This window comes from Dermacentor silvarum, chromosome 9, assembly GCF_013339745.2.
Source record: "Dermacentor silvarum isolate Dsil-2018 chromosome 9, BIME_Dsil_1.4, whole genome shotgun sequence".
In the NCBI taxonomy this organism is placed as follows: domain Eukaryota; kingdom Metazoa; phylum Arthropoda; class Arachnida; order Ixodida; family Ixodidae; genus Dermacentor; species Dermacentor silvarum.
In genome coordinates, this window is record NC_051162.1 from 79,217,889 (window position 1) to 79,243,320 (window position 25,432).

The window sequence follows — 25,432 nt, forward strand, 5'->3', positions numbered from 1 at the left end:
AGGGACCGACACTACGTAGCGCACATGTCACATTCCTTGACACGATGCAACTGCTACCTGGAGTGCCACCTGGTGCAATAATTTGCAACTGCAATGCAAAGTGTGCACTTATCGATGCTACGCGGCATGCCTCTCCCATCGCGCGACTCCTCAGGCGCTATGACGCCTGTATAGGGCATGTTTCCGCAGTAGGTAGCAAGCGCTGGCGTGGCTCAGCGCAGAAGGCCTGCGTTCGATCCCGGCAGAAACTGGGTATTTTTTTTCTGGTGACAGCTGCGCCTGACACCGGCAGCGGCGGACAACTTCGCCAACCGAAATGGTATTGGGTTGATCCCATAACAGCTTACGCTTTCAAAAAGCACAACAAATGCTTTATCAAAAAGAGCGAACAAGAAGCAATAGGAGAAAGGCAGAAAGGTTACCCAGGCTGAGCACGTTTTGCTACCCTGAACTGGGGAAGGAAAAAATGTGATCTAAAGATTTATGGCTATTGCTAAGCAAGTGCATGTATGCCTGGAAAAGCACATGCTTGGAATTAAAATCTCTTGGGCTGCTCGGAACAGATTCCAAAGAAACCTCCACCCTGAAAAGGCACTGGGCACCTAATTGAGCATATTTTTTTTTGGTTTTGAAAAAAAAACGGAAAGAGAAAGAAACTTAGCGCGATAAAAAATTCTAAAAGAAGAAATATACCGCTGAGAAAGGAATAAAATGATTAGTTGATGCAAACTATGCAGTTTTGAGGCGGCGAAACATATACGCGCATATAAACCATGCTAGAAGAGACTTCGAACTTGCTCGTCGATGGCTCCATGGCTGTTTCCATGAATAGTAAACTGTATTTGTACCACAGGATGTCAGGGCGGAACAACACACTTATTGCTGCGTGTAATTAAGAGGCCTAAGGTTAGGGAAACGATGCATAATAGTGGCAAAGACGGAAATCAATAGAATAGTGAATAGAAGTTCTGATTCAGAATGGCGATCGGTTTGTTATGCACGAAGGCTATAATTTAACCGAAGATCCTTCACAGATGTATGCTAATCTGAGCAACTGATACATCAAACACATACAAGCTATGTACGCGAGTTCTTGGTGCTAGGGATTTGTTTGCTGGCTAGTTTTAGTGATAAAACATCACCTACGTCAAGGTCATCTCATATGGGGCGCCAAAGCAGGCTGCGTTGCTTACCACTTCGTGAATTTTCACCGCCGCTGTAGTACAAACTTCTATAGCTGACCTCCAACTTGGAGCCGGTAAAGTGCGATGTGAGACAAATTACGAATTACAGGCCTAAAAAAGGTGCCAAAAAATCGTGTTCATACGAGTAAGGTACACATACGAGACGCGTTATTTTATAACTGTTTATAATTACGCGTCAAAGCAACCATTTGGTATTTTGACGCCGGTTGCGTCGCTGACTGAACCGAGCATGACGGCGCACACCAGGGTCCAGCGCATTGAATCATGCGTGCCGGATTACACGCGTCATCCGGTTGTACCATCACCATTGCCTCATATGTATATACGACGATCATAGTTTTCCCCCTTTCTTTCCCTCCACCTCCTAGGCTTTTCTGTTTTCAATCCCCTTCTTCATGCAGAGTTGCATGTAAGCGCTACATTTACGCTCGCAGAATTTTAAATGTTTCAATAAAGAGCTTTTTTTTCTCTCTCTCTTTATTTGAAAGTAGACACGATACGCCATAGCTTACAGAAAATGACGTCATAGGCTTGCTCGTTACTGTGTGGGTACTTGTAGAAGGCGCTCCACGCCGTCTCCGCCCCAATCACGTAAGAAATGGAAATAAAAAGACTAATTCTACGTATGTACTCTAACAGCCTAATAAGTGTGCAAATGCGAGAGTAATACATGATAGAAACAGTAGGTGTCAAGGGATTGTGTGACCTGTATGACGGCCCATGACACTCCCACTGCGCGAACTTTTATTTCCAAAACGTGCGAGGCGTTTTCTATATAGTGCGATCAAAATAACGCTTTCACGCCACGCGGTCTAGTGCTATAACGAAAATGACCAATCATGTCGGGTTACTACCCCTAAGGCTTAAAACTCCGGGACGTATCTCTTGAGCAAAAGTTGCGGTGCCGTTCCTAGAACGGTTAAAGCGGCGACCAACGCTGCACACCGTAGAACAAGAGGCGCTTTTCGTGAGCAGGGGTGCACTGAATTATTTATGAACCCATTGACTCACGCGAACAATTTATACTTCAATATCTCCTTAAAAGGAGACCTGAACATCCATTCAGCAAAACGCCGACTATAGTGGTTGGCCTTTCAGGACCATCTCGAAACAGCCGGCCCTGAAACATCAACTACTTGGCGATGACGATGTTGTAACATGAAAACAAAAGAAACAAGGTATGTCGGAAAAACAGGGAAAACATTGAAGCGCTAGCAGGCAGGCCTTTAGAGGATGACCTAGACACCACAGGTGCTCTTCAGCGCGTTTTTTGTCCTTTTCTCCATGTTTGATAGCGCTCTAATGCCTTCCAAGTACGCTCACTAGCATGCCCAGCACGGAGCTGTCAAAAAGATTGATCCCTGACTTGCAATACTGCCTTCTATGGAGCAAGAAACTTCGCTGGCTCACAAGGCTGAAAACATTACACCGCGACGACGTGCGGCTTCTGTGACATCTTAAACAGCGCCCGCATTTCTTCACGCGAACATTGCCTCCTTCAGCCAACTTAGTCGCACGTAGTGCAGTTTTCTTTGGCTGCGCTCTGCGTCTGGGGACGGCATGTAGCCTGAAACGACAGTAGCCTGGCGCTCAGGGCGAAGTACGACAAACGGCAAACGGGAACTGCTGCAACACAGCTGGCAGCGGCATTTCGTCTTGCGAGCGTGGTTGCGGTTTTCGTCATCGCTCCAGTCATTTCTTCTTGGAAAGTGTTCGCTTGGCCGGCTGTACGTGCGGCATCTTCGTCCTCCTGTTTTATTGCTGCATTTTAGGGCGAATAGCTTTCACTGGCTATTTCGGCCGTCTTCGCGGTTGGTCTGTGGTCGATCATTTGTCGGTGGTCAGACTCGGCAAGGAAAACGCTCATTCTCTTACTCTCTCTCTCTCTCTCTCTCTAATATCTCGTTCGTTCAGTCTACCCGCTTTTATTGACGATCATCATCGATATTTTAAGGCAGGTAAAGCGCAAAAAACACGGGCAGGGAAAATAATGAGGACATACAGCGCGCTCATTCTTTTCACTATCCGTGTATTTTGCGCTCTACTCGCCTTAAAATGTCGCCGTACCAACTAGGTGATAGTTTCTACACATTTTTTTAATTTTCCGCCTCTCGGCTTATAGATGGGTTCCAGCGTCGTTTGTAGCGTTGAGCACTGTTTTAGTGTGCGCCTGATGAAGTCTATTATACACTCTCCATCTCGTTCCACGTAAGTTCCACTAAATAAGTGGGCCATTTTTGCAAGTATCTTCACACATTGGAACCTACCTGTAATGATATGGGGCACTTAGTTCCGCTTAGTGTAACCACGTGAGCTACACTTAGTGGCAAATTTTGCAAATATGTGCCCATGTCGAACAAGATTAAGAGTGTATAGTCGACCAGCGTCGAATCCTCTAGGATCGTGCTACTAAAATTAACAGTTGAGAGGAGCAGGAGGAGGACGAAGAAGAAGAAAGAGATAGTCAGAATGCAGGGAGGTTAACCAGAATAACGTCCGATTGAAGACTGGAGCCAGTGGCTCATAGCACGGCCCTTCAGTGAGTAAACAACTGTTATTCGACTAATCAACAAACAGTATGCAAGGAACATGTGGCCTTACAGCTTTTACGAGCCTGCCATTCCCTTCTCTGCTCCATCCCCCACAATAACACGGGCACACGCAGTTCTGCAACGCCTAAAGCAGGTCATCGCAACCTACCAATTTTACAATTAGTTTAACCGTTACATTTTGGTCTTACGCTAAGCCTAGTAGATACAAGTAATATGAGCTTGTAGTTTTGAGTCCGGGGAGCTACGAGGCCTTAGGTCTTGGTCAGGTGATATCGAGTCCGCGATTCCTGTACCAGCAGTGAGTCCTCGTCCGTGATTCGATGAGCCTGGGTCAGTTAGTTATCTAGAAATTGCGTCCGAATAAGCTCGAGTTTCAGAGCGCTTTAGCCTCATTTTGGTGAGTTAAGTGAGCCAAGCTGGGCATGATTTTAATCAGTCACGTGCTCGAGTGACCCCTAAGCTCGACATATCAATTGTGAGCGAGTCTGAGTGAGGTCTCCTTATTTTATGGATTTATGATTGGGGCTACACACCATTAGCTCCCCCTTCACTATGCTTTGTGGCGTTTACGGATATTTATTGAATGATGATGATGGTAGTGCACGCGAAGATGAAAAGGCAGTGTTATTTCGTACAGCCAAGGATGGCGCGTATTTTCCAGAGGAAATATTTAAGTTATGCTTGTTCCGTGCTACGCTTTTCTTTTAAAATTATTTCTTCACAGTTTTCCGACCGGTTGTGTAGTCATAAGTTTATTCCACACATCAAATGTCTGTTCATTTTCATATTAATCCTCCGAAGTACAGTGGCACCGAGAATTTACCTCTGCGATTCTGTTGTGTTTTCTTTAAACCAGCATGGTCTTTAGCGACCAATCTTTGCCCTCATGGTTGTTTGCGCAAGGCAGTATTCATCTCACAAGCATTCACCAAGGCTATTATCAATTCGTTCCGCGAACTCAAGGCAAATCGAAAGGGAAATCTAAATATTAGCTTAGTCTAAATCCCCATCGACGAAACAGAATTCCTTTTTGATCCGTAAGGCAAGCGTGATTTCTAGGTATATATCGAAATGCTGCTACTTTCGTCTGCTATATTCTTGCCGGCTAGCACTTTTCGAGCCACGCTGACTAGTGGCAAGGTCTGTCTGCGCGGCTCCTGTAGATTTTTATGCTTTTGCAGCACCGACGCTGTTTGCTTATCCCGTCCTTGATTTCTGGTTGCATATGGATGCGGTAATCTGAGCTGTCACGCACATGCTGCCGACGATTACGCGCACTCATGTTTGGAGGAAACTTCTAGGAAACGAAAACAGGCCACGGAGGAATGATCGGATTGGAGATGCAACACATGTGTTTTTCAAGCGACGTTTTGTGCCTACTTTGTGTTATTTGCTCGACTATTCCTAGGAAAACAACATTTCGTAATATAGAAGACGCGACAGTCTTGAATAAATTCTACATGTGCAGGCGTTTATTATATTTCTTACTTGATTCGTCATATTACCATTATATTTTTTACATAGAGGGCGGTGTTTCTTTAGTCTATAAATTATTTTTTTTAATTCACCGACGATTACGATACTCGCTAATGCGAATTTCGAGCGCAGCTGTTTAGGGGTTTTGCATTCGGGATATATTGCGGCAAAGCATTTCATTCTGAACGACAGGGTACACTCGGTGGCGGCGCTGAGCCTCTGCTCGGGCAGCTCGTTTTGCTGCAGCGGCAGACGAAGCATTTCCACCGGTTGCGTCGCTCATTGTTCAGAGAGAAAGCATGAACCGGGAACGCGTGGCTCGTGCGGAGCGCTTTCTCTAGCGGCGCCGGCACAGGCGAAGCAGCGCATGCGCAGTGGGTCCGAAGCCCACGCGAGCGCTTTGTTTCCATTTCTGGTATCGGTGGACGCGCTCGCCGCATGTCTGTCTGGTCGCCGCCTTTGGAGCACGTCTGGTGCGGCACTCCGCTTTCCTCCTCACCGTTTCGCCACACTATCCTCCTTCCCTTTCCTCCTCATGCTGCCGCTGCACCCTCCTCCTCCACTTGCCTCCTCGCGCTTTCTTCGCTATCGCCGTCTTTCATTCCTCGCTGCGCTCCGCGTTCGCTCTTTCATCCTTCGCTGTGCCACGGCCGCTGGATAAAAAAAAGTACAAAGCGGCCGACAATGCAACTACGGCCGTCACGTTCGCTCCCATTGCAGCGCGACCGACGAGGCAGGCCGCACCTTTTTTTTATCTAGCGGCCGTGGCTGTGCTTTTAGATGCGAAGCAGCTTATGGCGGGCGCTTTGTCCGTCCCTCCCGCGGCGTCCCACACCCCCACAGCGCATGCGCGTTCCCTCCCCTCTCTCTCCTCTCCTACGCTCCCCCTTTCTCTCCTCTAGGAATCCGGAGCGGCGCGCACGACAGGTGGCGCGACAGCTGCATACTCCGCTGGAGGCGCCACGGTAGTTCCGCGGTATGAAAATGAAGGAGCGCGCGCGCCTCATTCTCTCTCCTGTGCAGCGCCGCGGTAAGCGCTCGGGGTGCTGCCGTGAAACCATCTCCCGCTCAAGCTAACCATCTCGCCGCTGCTTCTCATCCATACATGGTTCCCTTTAGCGGGAGATGGAGTAATTTTTTCGCTCGGTTACGCCGAGGGACGCCGACGCTAAACGCAGGAACGGTCGCCTAATAGCTGCGCTCTAACACATTACCTGCAACAGAGAGCTCAAAACTGCCATAATTTCGAAATTAAAAATATGGACAGGCAGGCATGACTGCCAAGAAAAGTTCCGAATATCAGTTGATTTAACGACCAGTTCCTCATAGTAAACTTTTCAATTATTGCGCTTACGGCACAGGTGGTACAAAATGCACATTTTCAAGCCCAGCTGTGGCTCTTCAAGGCCATATAGTCGTGTAAAAATTTTTGTTGCGCAATTCTAGGCAAAGAAATGCATGATCAATAGGTGTAGTATATGATTTGGAAACAGCGTCTGGCGCTTCGCCGTCGCGGAGGCATGACGTAGGCAGACCAGGCAGCTGCTTAAATAACCGCTCACAACCCACGAGGTCGGCAACGTCGTAAATATGAAAATATTTTGACTCTTGAGACTCATACGACAATGGTGACGAAGACACTGCTTTGACTGACGTTCAACAACGTCGAGAGCCGTGTTTATGAAGTGAGCGCTGGGGATGGCCGCTGCGAATGAGCGTGGAATCTTCACCAACAATGACTGCGCGGGCGTACTGTCAGATGTTGCCTCCGAGATACATACGCATGTAGACGCCATCACTCTCGGAGACTCTTTCGCTCACAAAACGCCCTGCATATTACGGAACACGCAAATTGACCGACAGGTCAAAACGTAGTATGCGTCAGTGATCAGGCAAATCCAAACATAAATCGAAGAATGAAAGCCAATCAAGAGGTTCGATAGAGCGCTCATATATCCCACGTATTTCAATTATTCGTTTTTGAAAGCGCTAGTAGTTGTTCTCGGTGGTTCACCTTGCGTATGAATCATTCTTGCCTTCCAGAGACCATGAAATAATCATAAAGGAAACACATGGTAGGCAAGGTTTTACTTTTAGAGACCTCAAGGTACTTGATACTGACTCGCTTCATTTCGAAGTTATATTTCAATGTTCACAGTAGGATTAAAAAAAAATACGGCATCTCACCAACCCGTGTTGTAATAATCAATCGTATCTTTCTTTTTGCATAATCTGCCACTTGTGTCCCAGGGAACAAATGATCCTTTAGTATTTTGCCTCGACTCTACACGAAGTGTCGACTTGGGCATCAAGTTTCTCTGCTGACGTAACTGCTACTGCTTTTGTTTCTGTGCAGTAAAGAAGAAAAAAAAAGTGCGCGATAGCAGAATGGTTGGCGCCTCTTGCTCACAGCTGTACTTGGAACGGTTCTAGTTCTCTCCGCGATGAGGGGAGGGAGGAGTTGAGGGAAAGGAGGCGTAAAGTGAGAAGGTGCCTTGGCCACGACAGCACGATAACCACTCCACAACGAAATCAGTGTCATGACGGCGTAACTCATAGCTGGACACATTGAAGCCCTTTCAAAGTTTTAAGCACTGTCGCAGTAAAGCCTCCAAAACGGATTGCCCTTGGACGACGCAATGCTTCGGATCTATAAATTCGGTTTACATGCCTTAAGGGCGAAAATTATTACGCAAATTAGCGGACACTTGATCATTATTGCAATGATGATTCTAATTTTCTTCGCAAGTGTTGTTCCCGCTTGCCCATAAAACCTTCCACTACTAGACTGGCTGTTCCCCAGTAGTGGGTGAGCGCAGTTATCCGAGGAACAAGCAAGCAAATAAAGCCAAGAGGTAGTCTTCCTTGTGGGGGAATGCTGCTGTAGCACTAAATGAGTCCATTTGCTTTTTTTTCTCTTTGCTTTCCCTTGCTTTAGTTTTTGAATACAAATTGTGAAACAGAAGCTTTAGTTGTGTGAACTGCCGAAAGCACCGACACAAGCAAACGTCTAATTGCGTCCTTGTTTGTTAACACCTTAAAACGACTGCCTCATACAAAATATAGAGCGTTGTTTCACTTTCTCACAACGTAGCGGGTTGCACCCACACGAAGACTGAAACACTTCATTAATTTTGAACGGACGAGTGAAAGCTTGAGCGTCTCGCATGGCGCATGATGGGCGCTAGTTAGCAAAGGCGGTACATTCATTAAAGTACTTGCACTAGCCCCGTAGGAGCATTAATTAATTACCCTTTCCGACAAGCAAAAAGAACTTTGCAGAGCCGCTGAACCATGAAAAGGGAATCCGCATTGCAGTTATTTTGCCGTTATGTTTTGTGTTCTGGGTATTTAGTTGTTTAGCGAAACGCATGGAATCTCAAGTTTGTTGCACTCACCACCAGCTCGAAAACACAGAAACAATTCCGAAAAAAATATCACCACAAATTTGCACGTCAGTATGGACTTCCAGTATTCGTCTGCTTCTCTTGATCGCGTTTCGACTGGATTGATCTTCCGTAGCGTCGCCCACCGACGAGACGATAAACACACGAAAGACTAACGAGCACTTTCCGTGACGCTCGAAGAGACAACGACCTCGGAAAAACAAACAAACAACGTGTCGAGCATAACATTGCTTTGCAGGCTTCTCATGAAAAGCTGAAGATGAGTGCATTTCATTTGAGTGCCGATGAAAGTTTCGCGTGTACGTCATCGTTGCTAAACAAGACAAGAAATAATGGGATTACCTCGCGGACGGTGCCCAGAGGCATGCTTTTGTTTTAAAGAGAAGCTTTATTTGCCTCGTCTCCCCACTTTCCGGGCGCTGCTGCTGCTGTTATGGTCTTGCTCGCACGCGCCGCGGGGTTTCTTAACACCCACAGATGGCGCTTGCCTCCGCGCATCCCGGCCGGCGCCGTCGCTGCTGCGTTTCCCAGTTTGTCCGTATGGCACGTGCTGTGCTTGCTTTCCTATGCGACAAAAATGCAGGTGCGCTGGGCTGTGGAGGTCGCGTGCTGCGCTGTGATAGTGTAAACATTACAATGGTCCCTAACCTGAAGAGAGAGCTCGGAGCTGGCGTCTCAATAGCGTGCTCCCTACGTATGCACAACGAGCACGTAAACACGCGCAGCGAAACGCGGTGCAGACCGGGAATGTATGCTGGTTCGAAGACGTGGGGCAAGGTAACGACGCGTGGTGGCCATGGCAGGCGAGCAGCGTGGTGAGCACTACGACCAGAAGTGACAAGCAGAATAATAATTATCGTCAATCAAAGCAAACAGTATCGAAAGCTTCGCTTACAGCAATCATAAAAGTGCGTGGGATTCACCTATTTCTTTCTTTTGCATTGTGCTAAAGAGTACAGTTTTATAGTGTATATGTGTGGTGTGCAGTGTCAGACACCGTACACACATATACACACACCTGGATGTGCCTGGATTGGCTCTTGTTTTCGTTGATGTCTTCGGACGTCAAGTAATCACTGAACGCATGTCTCCGAATAGCTATACTAAAAGGAATTACTGTGAACAAAAGATGTTATTGATTCTTCGCGCCTATAACTAAAACAACCGAGCGTTTTCAGGTTCGTTGGCTTTTTTTTATGCTTCTCTAATGCATCTTTCACATGTTGCGCGCCTCTGATGTGAAACTTTTCACGCAGAGATGTTACACCCGCTAAATTTCTCCGTGTTCCAAAAGAAATCTTTGGACTACACAAGTAAAATAAGCCACGCATCTAGGAAGCCATCCCACAATTCATTTGGTGTATTTTGGTCTTTCTGAGTATTTCTCTCTCTCTCATCGTGCTCTAATGTCAATCTTATTTGTCGCACCTCATTAATTTGTCTAAACGTAGATAGCGCCAAGTTTTCCTGGAGTCCAACGACACAGGTCGTAAACTGAAGGCCAGACTATGAAGGTTCCGTGAATTGCACACTGGAGTCCAATTACATCTAAAGACAGGGCTGCTAACCCAATGTTTATATAGCACTGGTGACTGTTTGAGCAAAAACAGTGTTTAAATGGAAAGCTACAAAAACAGGCTCTAATGCCGCGTCAGTGAGAAGTCTGAGACATTACCTAAATGAAACCGTTATGGAACCAAGAGATTCCGAATTCGTCGGCTCTGTTGGCCAATCACTCACGCAATGGGTTTCCAATTGACTCACCCTCTCACTGACGCATTATTACCACAATTTATACACTCGACGACGAAGACGACGACGAAGTTCGTGCGTTCGGCTGGTGGCTCCTTTTGATGGTGAAGTTTTTTCTATTTTTTGTGTTTAATCGTACATCAGCAACACCCAGCGCTGTTTGTGCGGGCCTTCAAGACTGCTGCTTTGCTGGGAGGCCCTCCCTGCGAAGCCTGCTATGGAGGAGATGGTGGTGGACCCATCTAGCGGCAGGGACAGGCCTCCCGTCGCAAGGAAGCGCCTCAGCTCCTCGGTGGAATCAGAAGCTGCCGATTCCGAATCTGACGCCAGGTCGGACGACTCGGATGCCTTTATACCTGCTAAGCATCGGCGTTCAAGACGGAAGTCTTCGACATCGTCATCAAGCGAAGCAACCATTATATACAGCAGCATCGTGACTACGACAGTAGCCTTCGTACCAGTCGACGTGATGGTAAGCCTGAATGCCATCTCCAAACAGAAATTGCATGATTTCTTCTTCAAACTGGCACCGGGTCTTATTCAAGAGGTTCGAGTGAACCCAAGGAAAAATATCATTGCCGTGGACACAACAGATGAGAAGACGGTGCAAACTCTACTTGGTCTGTCTCAACTCTGTGGTGTCAACACGCGGGCTTACATACCTCAGGGAGCGGATGTAACAGCTGGCGTCATATCCGATGTTGACCTCGAACTTCAAGACGACGTGTTAAAAAGTATGATCGTTTGCACGCCACCATGCAAAATCATCAGCGTTCGACGGCTCGGCTCGTCAAAGTGTGTGAAGATTCTTTTCGACTGTGCAAAACTGCCTAGTCATATAAAGGCTGGACTAGTGCGATACCCAGTTCGGCCTTTCGTACCAAGACCCTTACAGTGCCGCAAATGTTTAAAGCTTGGTCATGTGCAGGGTTTCTGCACAAGTGCTGTGGTGTGTGCCAAATGTGGTCAAAATCACGACGCAAATTCTTGCGACAGTCCGACATCTCGGTGCCCGAACTGTAACGGTGAACACTTGGCAACAGACAAAGAATGTCCCACACTGAAGAAAAAACTAAAGTTCCTTAAAGAGAAAGCTAAGAAGAAGGCATCAGGAGAGAAGCCGAGTAGCCGCAGTGCCCGTCCAGCGGCTACAAATGGCAAAACTGAAGATATACCCGCACGTACGAAGAATAGCAAGGACAACGCGCGTCGGCAGGACAGTGGGAAGCGGAATTTCTGTCTCTCTGCGATATCGTGGCCGGCGCTTCCATCGAAAGCGTCCGAACCAGTATCTGCCAAGATCACGCCTCCGAAAGCTTCGGAACCAGCTCCATCCAAGGCGTCCCCGTCTGCAGTAGTAAACTCTGTAAATAGGGTGCCTACAGCGGTCTCGGTCAACGATGACGAACAACTTATCAACCTGCTTAAGATGCTTGTCAACGTTGTTAGGTCTCTGATTGCCGGTCGTCAGACACCAGCAGCATTAGCCGCAGAGCAACTACTAGAGGCTCTTGTTCCAGTGCTTGACGGCCTTCACTAGAAACATGAATGCTCGTGGAAAGCCCCGTCCCTCTGTGCTGCAATGGAATGTCAGGTCCTTACGGCCGCGGCATGCGGACCTAGTCCTTCGGCTTCTCGCAATGAACACCCCGCCAGATGTTATCGCACTTCAAGAAACCAATGTAAGAAAAGATGATTTCAGACTTCCTGGTTACGTAGGCATCCACAGCAACGCTCGATGCACAGTGCCGGCATGCGGATCCTTCCAGTGTACGGACGCCACGCATCCGCGAAATCCTTCAAAAGCATCGCTATACATCCGAGCTGACCTACATTTTGCAGTTATTGACACAAGTGACATCTGCGACGCCGATTTTGAATGCACAGCCGTTACTGTGAGTATCAGAGATACGACGACGACTGTGGCAAGTATATATTACCGACCGACACGATCTTCAGACACCACCTTATTGGAGTTCTTAGTCTCTCGGTGTAGCCCATCATTTGTGCTGTGCGGGGACTTCAATGCTCACCATCCTCGCTGGTGTTCTCGTCAACAAGACCAGCGTGGGATAGAGATCAACGAGCTTATTGTTAGGCATGATCTACAAACACTCAATGACGGCTCACCTACATTTGTCGGCAGAGGGAAGGGACAGTCCACCATCGACCTTGCGATATCAACAAGAGATGTGTGTCTCGCCTGGTCATGTGAATCTGACCCATGGGGCTCAGATCACCTACCAATTTGGTTGATTCCAGAACATACTCCTAGCCGCCAGACTGCCGCCTACACAGTGACGAACTGGAACAAGTTCCGTCAGCTGATTTCAGAGGCCCCATCGCACGACAAGTTGTTTAAACTGGTGAGCGAGTGTCTTCAACAAGCTACCGTAAGACGACGGCGGGGCATAGATAAACCGAACCCTGATCTTAAGCTCTTGAGGCTACGCGCCTGTCGACGCCGCGCTTACAGGAGAGCGCAGCGCTCTAAAAGAAGCTCCGATTGGACGGTGTATAACCGCCTAGACGCAGCCATACGGCGGCACACAAAACAACTTCGTCGAAAGAGCTGGGCAGCACTGTGTAGTTCATTGCATACGGCAAATGGTTTTGGAAGTGTTTGGCGAATACTGAAGGCTCTTCGCACTCCTGAGATCTGCAAGAATCCAACTGCTGCTTTGTGCATAACGACTGGCCGGACTCCGAAAATTCTTGCGGAAGCATTTGCCGACCTTTTCGTACCTCCTATGCCAAGTGACAACGCAAACAATGACGTTAATCCTCTGACAAGTCAGAACAACACAACGTTCTGCTATGGTCCAGCCTGCCAGATGGATGAAACAGACTTTACTCTCGAAGAGCTGCATCACGCCCTCAGCCTCTCCAAACGTCGCACTGCCCCTGGTGAAGACGGTGTTACGTACCAGGCATTACGAAACATCGATGAGGCCTTTCATCAAAATGTCTTGGACGCATATAACGAAGTATGGCGAACGTCTCTGATCCCCAATGATTGGAAATCATCTGTGGTGATACCAGTCTTAAAGCCCGGCCGCCCTGCAAAACACCTAAAGTCTTACCGGCCAATATCGCTAACTTCTAATGTTATGAAGCTGATGGAACGAATGGTACTGTTTCGTCTAGACGGCAGGCTACAAGAGCTTAATTTCTTTCCTGATGTCATGAGCGGCTTTCGTCGTCACCGTTCAGCCCTCGATAGCATAGCAGACCTCGTTTCATCTCTAGAGTCTGCTCGAGAGAACAAGCACTCTGCATACATGCTCTTCCTGGATATACAGCAAGCGTTCGATTCGGTTCCCCATAAGGCGATTATTATCGCCCTTAGGAATGCGGGAATTTCGGGTCGACTGCTTCATTTCGTGCATAACTTTCTATCTGAGCGCCACATGAAAGTGCGTGTTGGAGGAGCAACAAGTGATTCTCGCCCCGTTAAGTGCGGTGTACCACAAGGCAGCGTCTTGTCGCCGCTTCTCTTCAACAGTGTACTTGCTGGACTTCCAAGCCGATTGCCTCAGGAAGCAGACTTTCCAATATGTATAGCAATCTATGCTGATGACATTGCACTGTGGATCAGCGGTCCTTCGTACCACGGTCCACGTCTTCGTGGAATCTTGCAGAGAGCTCTGAATGCGACTTCAGAGTACTTGGAGGAAGTTGGTCTGCAGATCTCACCAGCTAAGTCAGCCGCGATTGCGTATCATCCAAGGCAACGGGCTCGTCGAACCATGAGCCGGCTGTACCTCGGAGAGACACCGGTACAATGGGTACAACACCACCGCTACCTGGGCGTAATTATCGATGATCGCCTCTCTTGGCGCCCTGCCATTACCTCTGTGCGGTGCAAATCCCGGTCGCTGCTCAAGTATGTGGCCGCCTTGACTGCTAGAGGCGCTGGCTGCGACCAGACGACAGCACTTCAGGTATACCAATCGTCTGTCCTCTCTGGCGTGATGTATGCCTTGCCAGTCTTGAACGTGCCGCCAAATGTGATGTCTGAGTTGGAACGGGACCATCGTGTTGCCCTCCGAGTCATGCTTGGCTTACCTCGTGAGGCGCAATCTGTTCCACTACTCACGGAAGCGCACCAGTTGCCCCTGAGCTTGCAAGCAGACCAGAGAGCGCTACACCATATCGAGCGTTTGCACCGAGCATCAGACGGCCAAGCACTGATTAATCGGCTGCTTCAGCGCCCATTCTCTCGGATGGGGAAAATGGCGGCATTGTTTGTGGACATTACTCACAGTTCAGGAGACACTTCTTTCACAACTCCGAAGAAGCGCAACAAATGCTCCTTCCCCATTTATCTGACAATTCCTGAAATACACAAAAAATCTAGTCAGCCTGTTCCGGCACTATTTCAATTGGCCCAGTCCCACCTATTTGAAAAATTTGAAGGTTATATTGAGGTATTCACGGACGCATCTGTACACAGCGACGCGCAAGGCGCTTCTGCAGCTTTCTTCTGCCCTTCGACTGGCATCAGACGGGTATTTAGAATACTACATCCAACCTCATCAACAACTGCAGAACTAGCAGCGATTGATGTTGCTCTGAAATACGTACACGAAGAATTAAACGCCTTGAAGGTCGTCATTCTTACAGACTCCCGTGCTGCCCTCAGCAGACTTAGACAAGATGCCGATAGCCCATTGTTGTGCAGTATCCAAGAAACTTCCGGCAAAATTACTTCCTGTGGAGTGTCCCTCATTGCCCAGTGGGTACCCTCGCACGTGGGCATCGCTGGAAATGAAGAGGCTGATCGCCTCGCTTCAAGCTGTGCCCACCATGAATGTGACTGCCCTGACATTTCGTGCACATTTGAAAATGCCCGTCTCCTGATACGCCGACACCTCCTAAAGCAGCACCCAGACCGGCGTGTTGCAGACGGATCGTTCCCTCCACGCGTTCGTGGTCGAGGCCTGCCCCGTCGTGCTAGAGCACTGTTATACAAGTTAAGGGTTGGGTGTGTGTTGGTGCGCGAACGCCTATACCGACAAGGACGTGTGGACAGCCCGTCGTGTACGTTTTGTGGCTCCTGTGAGACACTTGAACATCTAGTTTTAGAGTGTCCCGCATTCGTTGCGCCGCGCGCATTACTAATTAAGGAGTACAGACTTATGGGGCTGCCATGTGCGACCCTTGACGATTGCCTTTTTCCAAGGGGGAGCGCTGCAAGACGTGACCAGGCCCATCGAGCCCTGCTAAGTTTTCTGAAGGACACTGACTTGGCCTCCCGTTTATAGACGTTATTTCTATTTTTGTTTTGTTTTTGTTTTGTTCTGTCTGTGTCTCCGTCATTTCTTTATTTCCTCTTTTCTTTTCTCATATTTTCATTTCCTCTATTCCCTCCTCCTGTAGGAGTAGGCAGGCGTTGTGCCCCTCTCGGTGGCAGTTGTCAGCTTGCTCCCTCCTTAATCCCTTTGTGTCCTTGTGTGTATATGTGTACAAATCAAATAATAATAATAATAATACACTCTTTTACACATTGCTTGCTTCACGCAACTCGTGTTCAATGTTCCCGAAGCATCACCGCTAAAGACTAAGTCAGGCGAAGGTTCCTGAGCGCGCCATGGCCAATGGTATGACCATTCCGAACTATAGCGCTGAATAATGAAGTCGAAACGGACACCCTATGTGACCTAAGGCGTTTCTGAAATGCAGCCGTTGCTTAAACGCGTTTTAAAAAAAAAACTAGTGTAGCTGTGCATGAGCCCAGTTTAAGAACTCCATCGGGACCTGTATCAGCAGTGTAACGTGTATCAACGTGTAAGCCGACGGCGTACGCGGCTTCCTGAATTGTCCATGTTTAACCATTGATGGCCAAGCCATGCTATACCGCTGTGTGTATTAGACACTGCCGCAGTAAGTTAGCTTATGAGTGCTTTAAGGAACCTTGCTTTCATCGCAAGATTAACCATTTATAAATAGTTGTGATGTGAATACAGGAAAGCTTATGAATTGAATAAAGCATGAGTAAATGTAAAGCGATGAACTGAACCAGTTGGTGTTTATTAATCTTGTAATACGCTGAGTGGGGTAGAGTAGGGCTATAACACGATTTATTTGTTTTGCACTGGGCCCGACGTTCGGTCATAATTTCTAGGAAACTGAAATTTTCTGCAGTCACACATAACGATCATGGTCGTAGGCATCAATTGCTTGCTTGCTGTTTTTTAACGTTTATGCTTTTCAGAGGTTTATTTTGTTTCTTATATCAAGGAGGCATTCAAATATTAAGTACTTGCTTATCGCATTATGCGTGAGTAACCTAACCAGCGGTAACCTAACCGCATATTAACCAGTGGAGATAATCAATCTGAAGAAAAGAAAGAAGGAAAAACTACACGAGCATGTTGCGGTGCAGTAGCTAGAAAGTATCGCTTAAGCACCACCATCTTGCTGCATATACTGTTACTAAGCAATGCGTTGTGATTTCGAGCTTAACACTAAGCCTGTGGCAACTTTCGAAGCATACCTAAAGCAATACAACATTGCCTTTGCACCCTTCGCTAATGGGTATTACGGTTTCGTTATTACTAAAGTATTTCTGTGACATTGTAAGATTTGCTTTGTTTATTCTCCATGCCGGGGAGCGCTCAATGCACGTCCGCTTAATACGTCCTGCATTAAAAGGACGTCAATTACACCGTATCCAATTTACCAGATGAGTATTTGGCCATAATCCTTTCTTCACACGTGCGTATTATTTAGATTTTATTCAGGTAACCATTTTCCAACCGCCTAATCACTGTTATACGGTTAGGGCTTCAGGGTTATAATTTGGGCTTTACAACCACTGACCTGACGAAAAAAGTTGTGCCTCGCATATTGCCCTTAATGAAGCAAGCACAAAATGAACGTGCTTGCGCGCAAACTGAACATGTAGATGCATTTGAAACATGGCAAACAGCGCGTTCATTTCGCTACGAAAATACACAGTATATCATTACATTTAATCATTAAGCATTACATTAAAGGCACAGCAAAACGATGCCCCTTTTCATCGAATCCTTTCTAAATACAGCCATTATTACATGTTCATGTCCTCCTGCGCGTTTTAAAGCGATTCTTTCCTTGACTCGCCTTGAAGATTTCGTGTCCTCACACGATGAGTGCACATAAACAGTTGTGTCACGAGCTGCACGTAGCACAGGGTATGTGTTCGAACAGAAGAAAAGAACAAGAGGAATTCGTGTCGCGTGGAAACGGAGGCCGCAACTGTATCGAAAAAGTTGCTTCATTGTATTACACTTACGTGATCGCGTCACCTATGAATAAAGAATTCACTGCATTACGCTTATGCGTTACACGTAATACACAATTCCATTTTCGTGATTTTGTACAAGGATTTCCATTTTTAGCATTACGGTTGCGTAACATTCGCACAGATACGAAATAGGCGTTTGCTTAGCAGCGATTTCAACATAAACCTGGGACCCGCGATTTCTTTCCTTTCCCGTGTACGTCGTCATCTTAGCCTTTCAGGTTTTCAGGCTGAAAGAAACGCGTTTCGAGAGTGACTTGCCGTTAAGGAAGCTCAGAATAAGCTGCCCCCGAGCGTCGCAGAGTGTTTTCTTCGTGGTACGTATCAAAGCAGGCTTGCCTAACAACGCCGCAAACATTCTATTCACAACTTCGCGCAGATGCGTCCCATGCTTCTATTACGGGGGGGGGGGGGGGGGGGGGGAGGTGAAATGGGATTCTTATTTTCGCGTATCTATCCAAACTTGAACTCGCGGCGTTGACTCGCGCCGACTTCTTCGAGTAATAGGCTCCTCAACTTTCGCGGTCTCTAAGGTGACATGTCAAAAATGGAAAGCGTTCACTGCGGCGGAAATTCGAAGGCAGTGAAGTGTGCTCTAGAGTTCGCGGTCCACGCTCCGGGCGAATTTCATTGAGTTTACGTCGCTGTTTAACTCGCTACGTATTCAGCAGTGGCCTGTGACCTTTATGATTCCGGAAGGATCGCTCAAGCATAACGTTGCTTTGAGCTAGTTGGTGAGTCATACCCCAGGGTAAAAGGAACACGTGGATAGATAACACATACTGAAGGAAGTTTTAGACTTTCCCTTTTGTCCTGAATAAGTGTCACATGTGATCTCCGTTTGCGCTTATCTAGCGGCGTCATTTTGTTAGGAGCGTTGGATTTATTCATGTAATATAAAAATGTCACAGTTTCGCCCTAAGGGCGAAGCAATGAATGCGATAGCAACAGAGCAATGTCATACGAAGTAAGGTGAGCGGCTTTGGTAGCAATATGAATTGTAGTAAACATGAGCTGATTAAATAAGCAGGTGTGCTGCGGCGTAAGTAGACCGACATGAAGAGAGACTCGATGACCACGAGAAGGCGCTTGTGAAACGGTGGTGTTGATGAAAACCGCTTCCCGTGGGCAGCGCATGCGAAGGGACACACCTGTAGCGCTGCACTGCCGATCCGGGCAGCATTGCATGAGTAGCGTGCGTTGGAAAAGGTGGCCCGACTATTACTAACTGAATGAACAAGCGTGGTGTGAGCGCGCACAAACAAACGTGAATAGATCACACTGAATGACTGCAGACAACGACTGTCAAAACGCTGGCAGCAAGCGCATATATACGCTGCAGCGGCGAAGGTACGTGCGGTCTATCGCTTCAACGGAAACTGAGCGGCGAATGCACGGCGCATAAAGGTCAGAGCCGTGGGGAGATAAGAGACCGTGCGGGCGAGGCGAGCGCGGTTGTTGGCACAGGATAAGTGCGCCCCCCCCCCTCCCCCCCCCCTCCCTCCGGCGCTGGCTTCCGGCTTCCTTGCTTGCGCGTGGGAGATTGAGTGCGTTCGCTCTCCGTGATAGCGCGCGTCCCCGCACGCTTCCGCTCGGGCATACGGCGCGCGGCGAAGATTTTATCTATAGGGAACCTCACGGCGACGACGACGGCGACGACGACGGCGACGCCGACGGCAGAAATCCGGTTGAAGTGTCCATATAATTGCTATCGCAATAATATCGTACTCTGTATAATAAACACCTGTTAAATGCAAGCTTACGCTCCCATCCAGGTGATTTTCTTTGAGATGTTTCGTATTTTATTGTCGCGAAGCTACAGCAAACCCACACAGCAGTCGCGACACGCAGGTCTCTCTCTGTTTCCGTACACAGTTTCCTGCATGCCAGGCGACGCTACCAAGCCTACAGTGTGAAATAATGTGCACATTATTAAAAGTGAATAAAGGTGTATATGTGTCTATAACCCACGCTCTTACACCCTTTTAGATGTACCCTTACACTCCGAAAGAGTGTAAGGGGTGCAGGTTACACTCTCCTGGGTGTACCATTACACTGCACAAGAGTGTACGAGGCTGAACAATTGAACAATTGAAATTGAACAATTTGCGACGTACCAAAGCCGTCTGAAGCCAAGATGTCAAATTTTAGGCGAATCGATGTACTAATCGTAATTTGCATGCTGACTGAATCGCCTTGCCAGCAGCTCCTATAGACTAGAGCGCCAGAGCTCCCTCTAGTAGTTTTTGCTGGAAAACTTTGTGCTATTACCGTACCTAGAGTCGACAGGTCTCGCCGACCGCTTTCAGACTCGGCGTGTACCTTCACGTGCACGCGCAAATAGTGTTCTTTCTCTTTCCGCCGCTGTACCACCTTCCCCAATTGCAGGCCATCGAAGCGGATGAGCGCCTGGTTAAACTTCCTGCATTTCCTTTATTCAATAGGCAATCAGCGCCTCTGATTGCCCAATGAACGCTTGTTATTAATTTTCTTCTATTGTTCGAATTTTCATATTTCCCGCTTTCCCTTGCATCAGTGTAGGGTAGCAAACGAGGTTCAACTTGGTCAACTTCCCTACCTTTCCTTTGTTCTCTCTCTCTCTCTCTGGCACCGCGAAGTCAACGGGCGCGAAACTTAATGCAAAGCACCAGCCAAACTCACCTTGACGACGAGTCCCTCCAGGTCGGTGTCGTACTTGAGCGTGAAGTGCAGCTTGCCACAAGTGGTCGCCTGTGCTGTCAGGTCGGTGGAGTCACGTCCCGACTCACCGGAACTGACGCCCTCCTGGTCGTACAGTTCGGGCTGTATGGCCCCCACGGTGCCGTGGTTCTCACGCTGTTGCATGTTGCACACTGGACCACAGAATTTGTGAAAAGAGGGAGAGAAAACATAAAATGTCTCTAAAGTCTACAAACCCTCTGGAGAACGCTATAAAACGTAGATAAATTTGCCATGGTTACCGTAAGTATTACTTTATTCCCATGAAGACTGCATAGCAAAACATACTACAGAAATTCTGAGAATTGTCTACTATAGTGTGGAAGGATGATTTGGCCCAGCCGCTACTTCGATTTTGCTTATTTAGCTAGCTCATGCATGTCAAGCCATCACTACCAATCATCTACTATTACACCATTATAACTATTACATGTGCTAACTTAGTTATTTTGCTTTTTTCTACTACCATGACGCGCGACGACGACGTAACCTTTTTTTTTAAATGTAATGTAGCCGTGCTACGGTCCATGGTTCGAATGCCGGTCAGAAGTACACGAGTTTTTTTTTTACAATGCTGACAATCATCTACTATTACACAATTATAGCGATTACAAGTGTTAACTGTACCAATTATGCATTCGTTTTGCAAGTATAAGTCGCCACGGGATGGCCAGATCTTGCTGGGGTACCCGCCAAAGAATGCTGACGCATTAGAAATTATATTCGGTAGCATAAGCATCTGGCAAATTCATGCCTGTTATTATTAACTCTAGCTATCATGCTGTCAGAGGTGTTCTGCGTTTCACGAACAGAAGTGAAACGTGCAGAATTAGGGATCGCAAGATTTACGTATTATACATGAAGAGAAGACGATTCGGAAAATAGAATTTTTCAGGTAACATTATTATGCCTTTCACAGTTATCGCTGTTTGTCCCATTCCTGTGGTGTAGTGTGGGGGGGGGGGCGGGGGGGGGGTATACCTAGTTAGCGCACCAAAGGCAGCAGCTTTTAGGCAAAACGCTGTGTGTCACCATGTACAGGCTTTATTTTATTGTTGGACACTTAAAAAGCAGAACCAAGCTCCTCTGCCACCTAGTCACTTTCATGTAGTTTGGGGACATATCGATGAGTGGGAGACACATCATCACATGCGCGAACGAATACGCAGTCTTCGCATTTAAATTATGCGTAGCGCGTAAGAGCACAACACGGACGGGAGCAGACATACGATGCGCTGACTTTTTTTTTAAGCGCGCACCTTTCAATATACACTCGTTATCATCGGCACGTCAATTACAAGGTGCGCTGCACCACATAATGATGCAGCTGAATGTGCTGAATCCACAAGTGTCGTAAAAAAAACACACACACAAGGCACTGTACCACAAAACATTTTCAACCTGGCATGCAATTCTCACCAAAAATTTTTAAGCAATGTCTGCTTCTGCGCAGTGTACAATCACCCAAAGACGATCATAATACAAGGTACATCGAGTTGCCGTCTTCGTATTTCGCTCTGAAGCTGACATATTGTACGAGTTGCACCAACTCGACTCAAAACGCGTACTAACGTCTAACACATTTGAAGTTCATCGCTATAGGGTTAGTGAGGGAGTCCGTAACATGCTTCTGCCCTGCGGGTCTAAGTATGCATTACCAACAGCACAACATTCCTACTCTTTAAAACTCACCTTCGAAGGGCACCGTTGTGGAGAGGTCAAGACGGTGTGACAGCTGCCTCTGGAAGGTCTGGTGGCGGGTAGGCACGGTCGGGAGGGTAATCTGTCTCAAGGGAGCCACCTTCTTGCCGGCGCTCTCTTGCACCCCGTCTGCCACTACTTCCTTCATCTCGGGGAGGCTATGGCTGATTGTGATTGATGGCACGTTCGAAGAGCTGGGAGACCTGAAAAACAAAAAACAAAAACGCTTAAGTTAGCGCGGGCTCTGGGGACTGATTTGCTTAAGGAAATTTGGACAATGATTTGGGACGGCCCATACACTAGCCTATACCACAGAAGTGTACGGCCGTAATATACACAGAGCTAAATCACACCTGATTCTGTTAACCGTAGAACATAAACAAGTTATCGACAGTGGTAGGGCAAGGAATGTAGCTGGAGCTGAGGTTTCGACCTTATTATTTGTCTGTATCGGCACAGCAACGCACGCAGCCGCTCTGACGCAGTTGCTGGCCTATACGATAACACCTCCCCTTGCTGAAACGTTAGCCTTAGCGACATTACTCGTTCGGCTACGCCGATCGCTTAAAGCCTCCATGTTGCTATGAACTTCTGCCTTGTTGCAATAAACTAACTGTGCTTCTTCGCGTGGCTTTGCTATGTTCAAGTTCTGTTTTCCGCGTCACTATATAAACGCTGCACTTAAATAGACATCAGGGTAGCTGTTAGAATCATTTGAAACACTGAGAAATCTTATGAGACGGTTTTATACCGAACAGCCTTGGCTAATGTAAGGTTGGCGAGTTTTAAAGGTCCAGTGCAAAATCACATTCTAAGAATATGGAATGCCACTAACGCGCTATGAAAATATTACTGCTGAAGTGACGAATTTCACTGTAGTGAAAATTTGCGCTTGATCGCACACCCAAACCGACACGTTATTCGTGGGATGAAGTTTCCTCTCGTCGCAATATTCAGCAGATTCTATGAAAGCCAGATTTTTGTACCACAAGATGTGCTCGCAAAACCGCAATGCACTCGCCAATTGCGCAATTCTAAATGTCCTGGCAAATATTTTAACATATATTTTAAGTTATAAGCAGTTTTCTACCATTATAATATCAGAGGTGGCTTGAATGGCGTGACACCTTCAATAAAACCGATTTATCCTTAACACATGTCTGTCTTCTTTTATTTATATCACTTCACTAATGATATTAAATCCGAGTTTTCTACATGTAGAAATAAAGCTATGAAAAGGAAACATAAAAAGCAAACATAAATAGGTGAACTTTGAAAACATGGAAACTACCAACAATATCAGCAGAAAATACAACGTAGAGGCGATATATGCATATCAGTGCCAGGCATCTAAGTAAATAATAAACATTGATTTCAGATTCCGTCCTTGTCGTCCCATCTTATTAGCTCAAACGCCACTGCGCCAATGTTGTCGCCGCCTATAGCCACTCGATTCAACGGGTTAATAGAAATGAAAAAATAATCGACACTGATATATATCGTTAAAAATTGATCTTTCTTAGTACTCTTCACTTATTGCTAGCAATAACAGATTTGCAGTCTTTCTCACAAGATAGGCAAGAATATTTTGCGTTTCCACCTAAACATGCACTTTCGGCTTGCTTGATCAAACGATAAAGTGAGGTAGTGTTCCCGTAGCCTGTCTTGTTACCTCGGGGCAATCTTGACGTGGACGGGGCTGTCGTTTAACACTTTCGGCTTGAATTGGAGGTTGTCGTAGAGGCGCCGGTACGTCAGGTACGTCACCACAAGCACCACGGCGAACACAAATATGGCCGCCAGTAGCAACAACAGCAGTGACATGTCCACCGGTTCTACAATGAAAAAGAGAAAAAAAGACAGTGATGGCTTCATGCTCGTTTATTTCTGAAAGGTATATTGAGAGAGAGAAAGAGAAGTCAAAGAAAAGGCAGGGAGGTTAGTAAGGCGGGGCCCTGTTGGCTACCCAGCACTGAGGAAGCAGGAAAGGGAACCGAGAGATGTGAAGAGAGAGCGTGCACGCAAAACACAAACGCAGTGAAGGGTTTCATCGTTCTGTTCATCACAAGTGGTCATATAGGCTGGTGCATCTTAAGAAACGCAGCAGCGCCTGTGTGACTTTACTCATGCCAGACGCACGGGGCCCTAGGATATTCTGTTCTGTAAAAGGTTTGTCATCTATTGCAAGTGCCTTGAAGCTCTTCGAAGGACACGCATGTTACCTTCGTGTGATGGCAAGTTACATAGTATGTGCTGGTAATGTTTCTTCGGCACCTCTGTATCACAAATCGGACGACCCTAAATTCCAATGACAAATGAATAGAAGTTCGCAAAAAAAAAAAAAAAACGCTTTCTCGAAAGAGACGCCGTATAGGTTTCTTCATGTCGAGTAAAACCGGGCAATAGTCCTAATTAATGATATTTCAGTGGCCACCGGGGCCCTGCGGTGTCATCGACAAAGAAAGGGCCAAAAAGCTGCCCGTCAGGCACATAAAAAATTTGAAAGCGCCTCGATTCCTTTTGCTGACAACAGACGCAGCGCGACACCTCGTGGTCTTGCCCGTACCATCGCATTAAAGGGGCCCTGCGACCATTTTACACCCGCCAAATTCTGCATAAGAATGTCTTCCCTGTGTTATCCCCCTTTGAATGCAAAAAATAAGAAAATTGGCACAGCAAAAAAAAAAGGTTATTCAACTTAAAATTTTAAAATAAAAGAAGTCGACAGAAACAGGTATATCCTCTCGCATTTCGTTCAACCGGACAGGAATTCTGCGGCTTCCCATGAAAAACTCGGCTTTCGCCCTGCATTACCGGAAGCTTTCTTCCCATTATGGCCTTGCCCCCGCAAGCCGCAGTCACGCAATTTGACAGCATCGTTACCACGCGCGGCAGCACAACAATAAAGGTACATCGTATTGAACAAAGCCGAGTTTCTAGCGTCTATTACAGGTAAAGGTGAGTTCTCCGTACGTTTCAGCAGCAAGCGCAGATGACGAGATGTGATTCGGACGAGACACGCGGTCGGGCACGGTCCCGAGAATCCGCTGGATATGATGGCGTCATCTACTTAGAACACCTGCAAACGCACCTTGGTCATCGGATGTTTGCCAAAAATATGCAGAATTTACCTTACACGCTGTTCACATGTAGCGTGCTACGTTAGAATGCTAATTTTTTCATTATATTTTTACTGTGGACAGTTGGACAGTGCACCACATGTCAGTTGCAAATGAAACTAATTCATATTGCACAAATGTGTTTACTCCCTGTAGATTTAATAAGCACATAACACGTTCTTATGTTTAAAGTTGTCTTTGTATGTACGCCGTT

General features: G+C 47.0%; 1 protein-coding gene across 2 annotated transcripts in view; it reads right to left on the bottom strand.

The window, feature by feature from the left end:
* Window positions 1-25,432, bottom strand: part of LOC119465333 (synaptotagmin-10) — a 106,575-nt gene that overhangs the window by 23,240 nt on the left and 57,903 nt on the right. For both annotated transcript variants that reach the window (XM_049656419.1, XM_037726132.2), the window contains 3 exons: window positions 23,772-23,934; window positions 22,091-22,302; window positions 20,342-20,532 (listed from right to left, as the gene is read on the bottom strand). In XM_049656419.1, coding sequence (XP_049512376.1) covers window positions 20,342-20,532; window positions 22,091-22,302; window positions 23,772-23,923 — 555 coding nt within the window. In that variant the 5' untranslated portion in view covers window positions 23,924-23,934. The remainder of the gene's footprint in view (window positions 1-20,341; window positions 20,533-22,090; window positions 22,303-23,771; window positions 23,935-25,432) is intronic.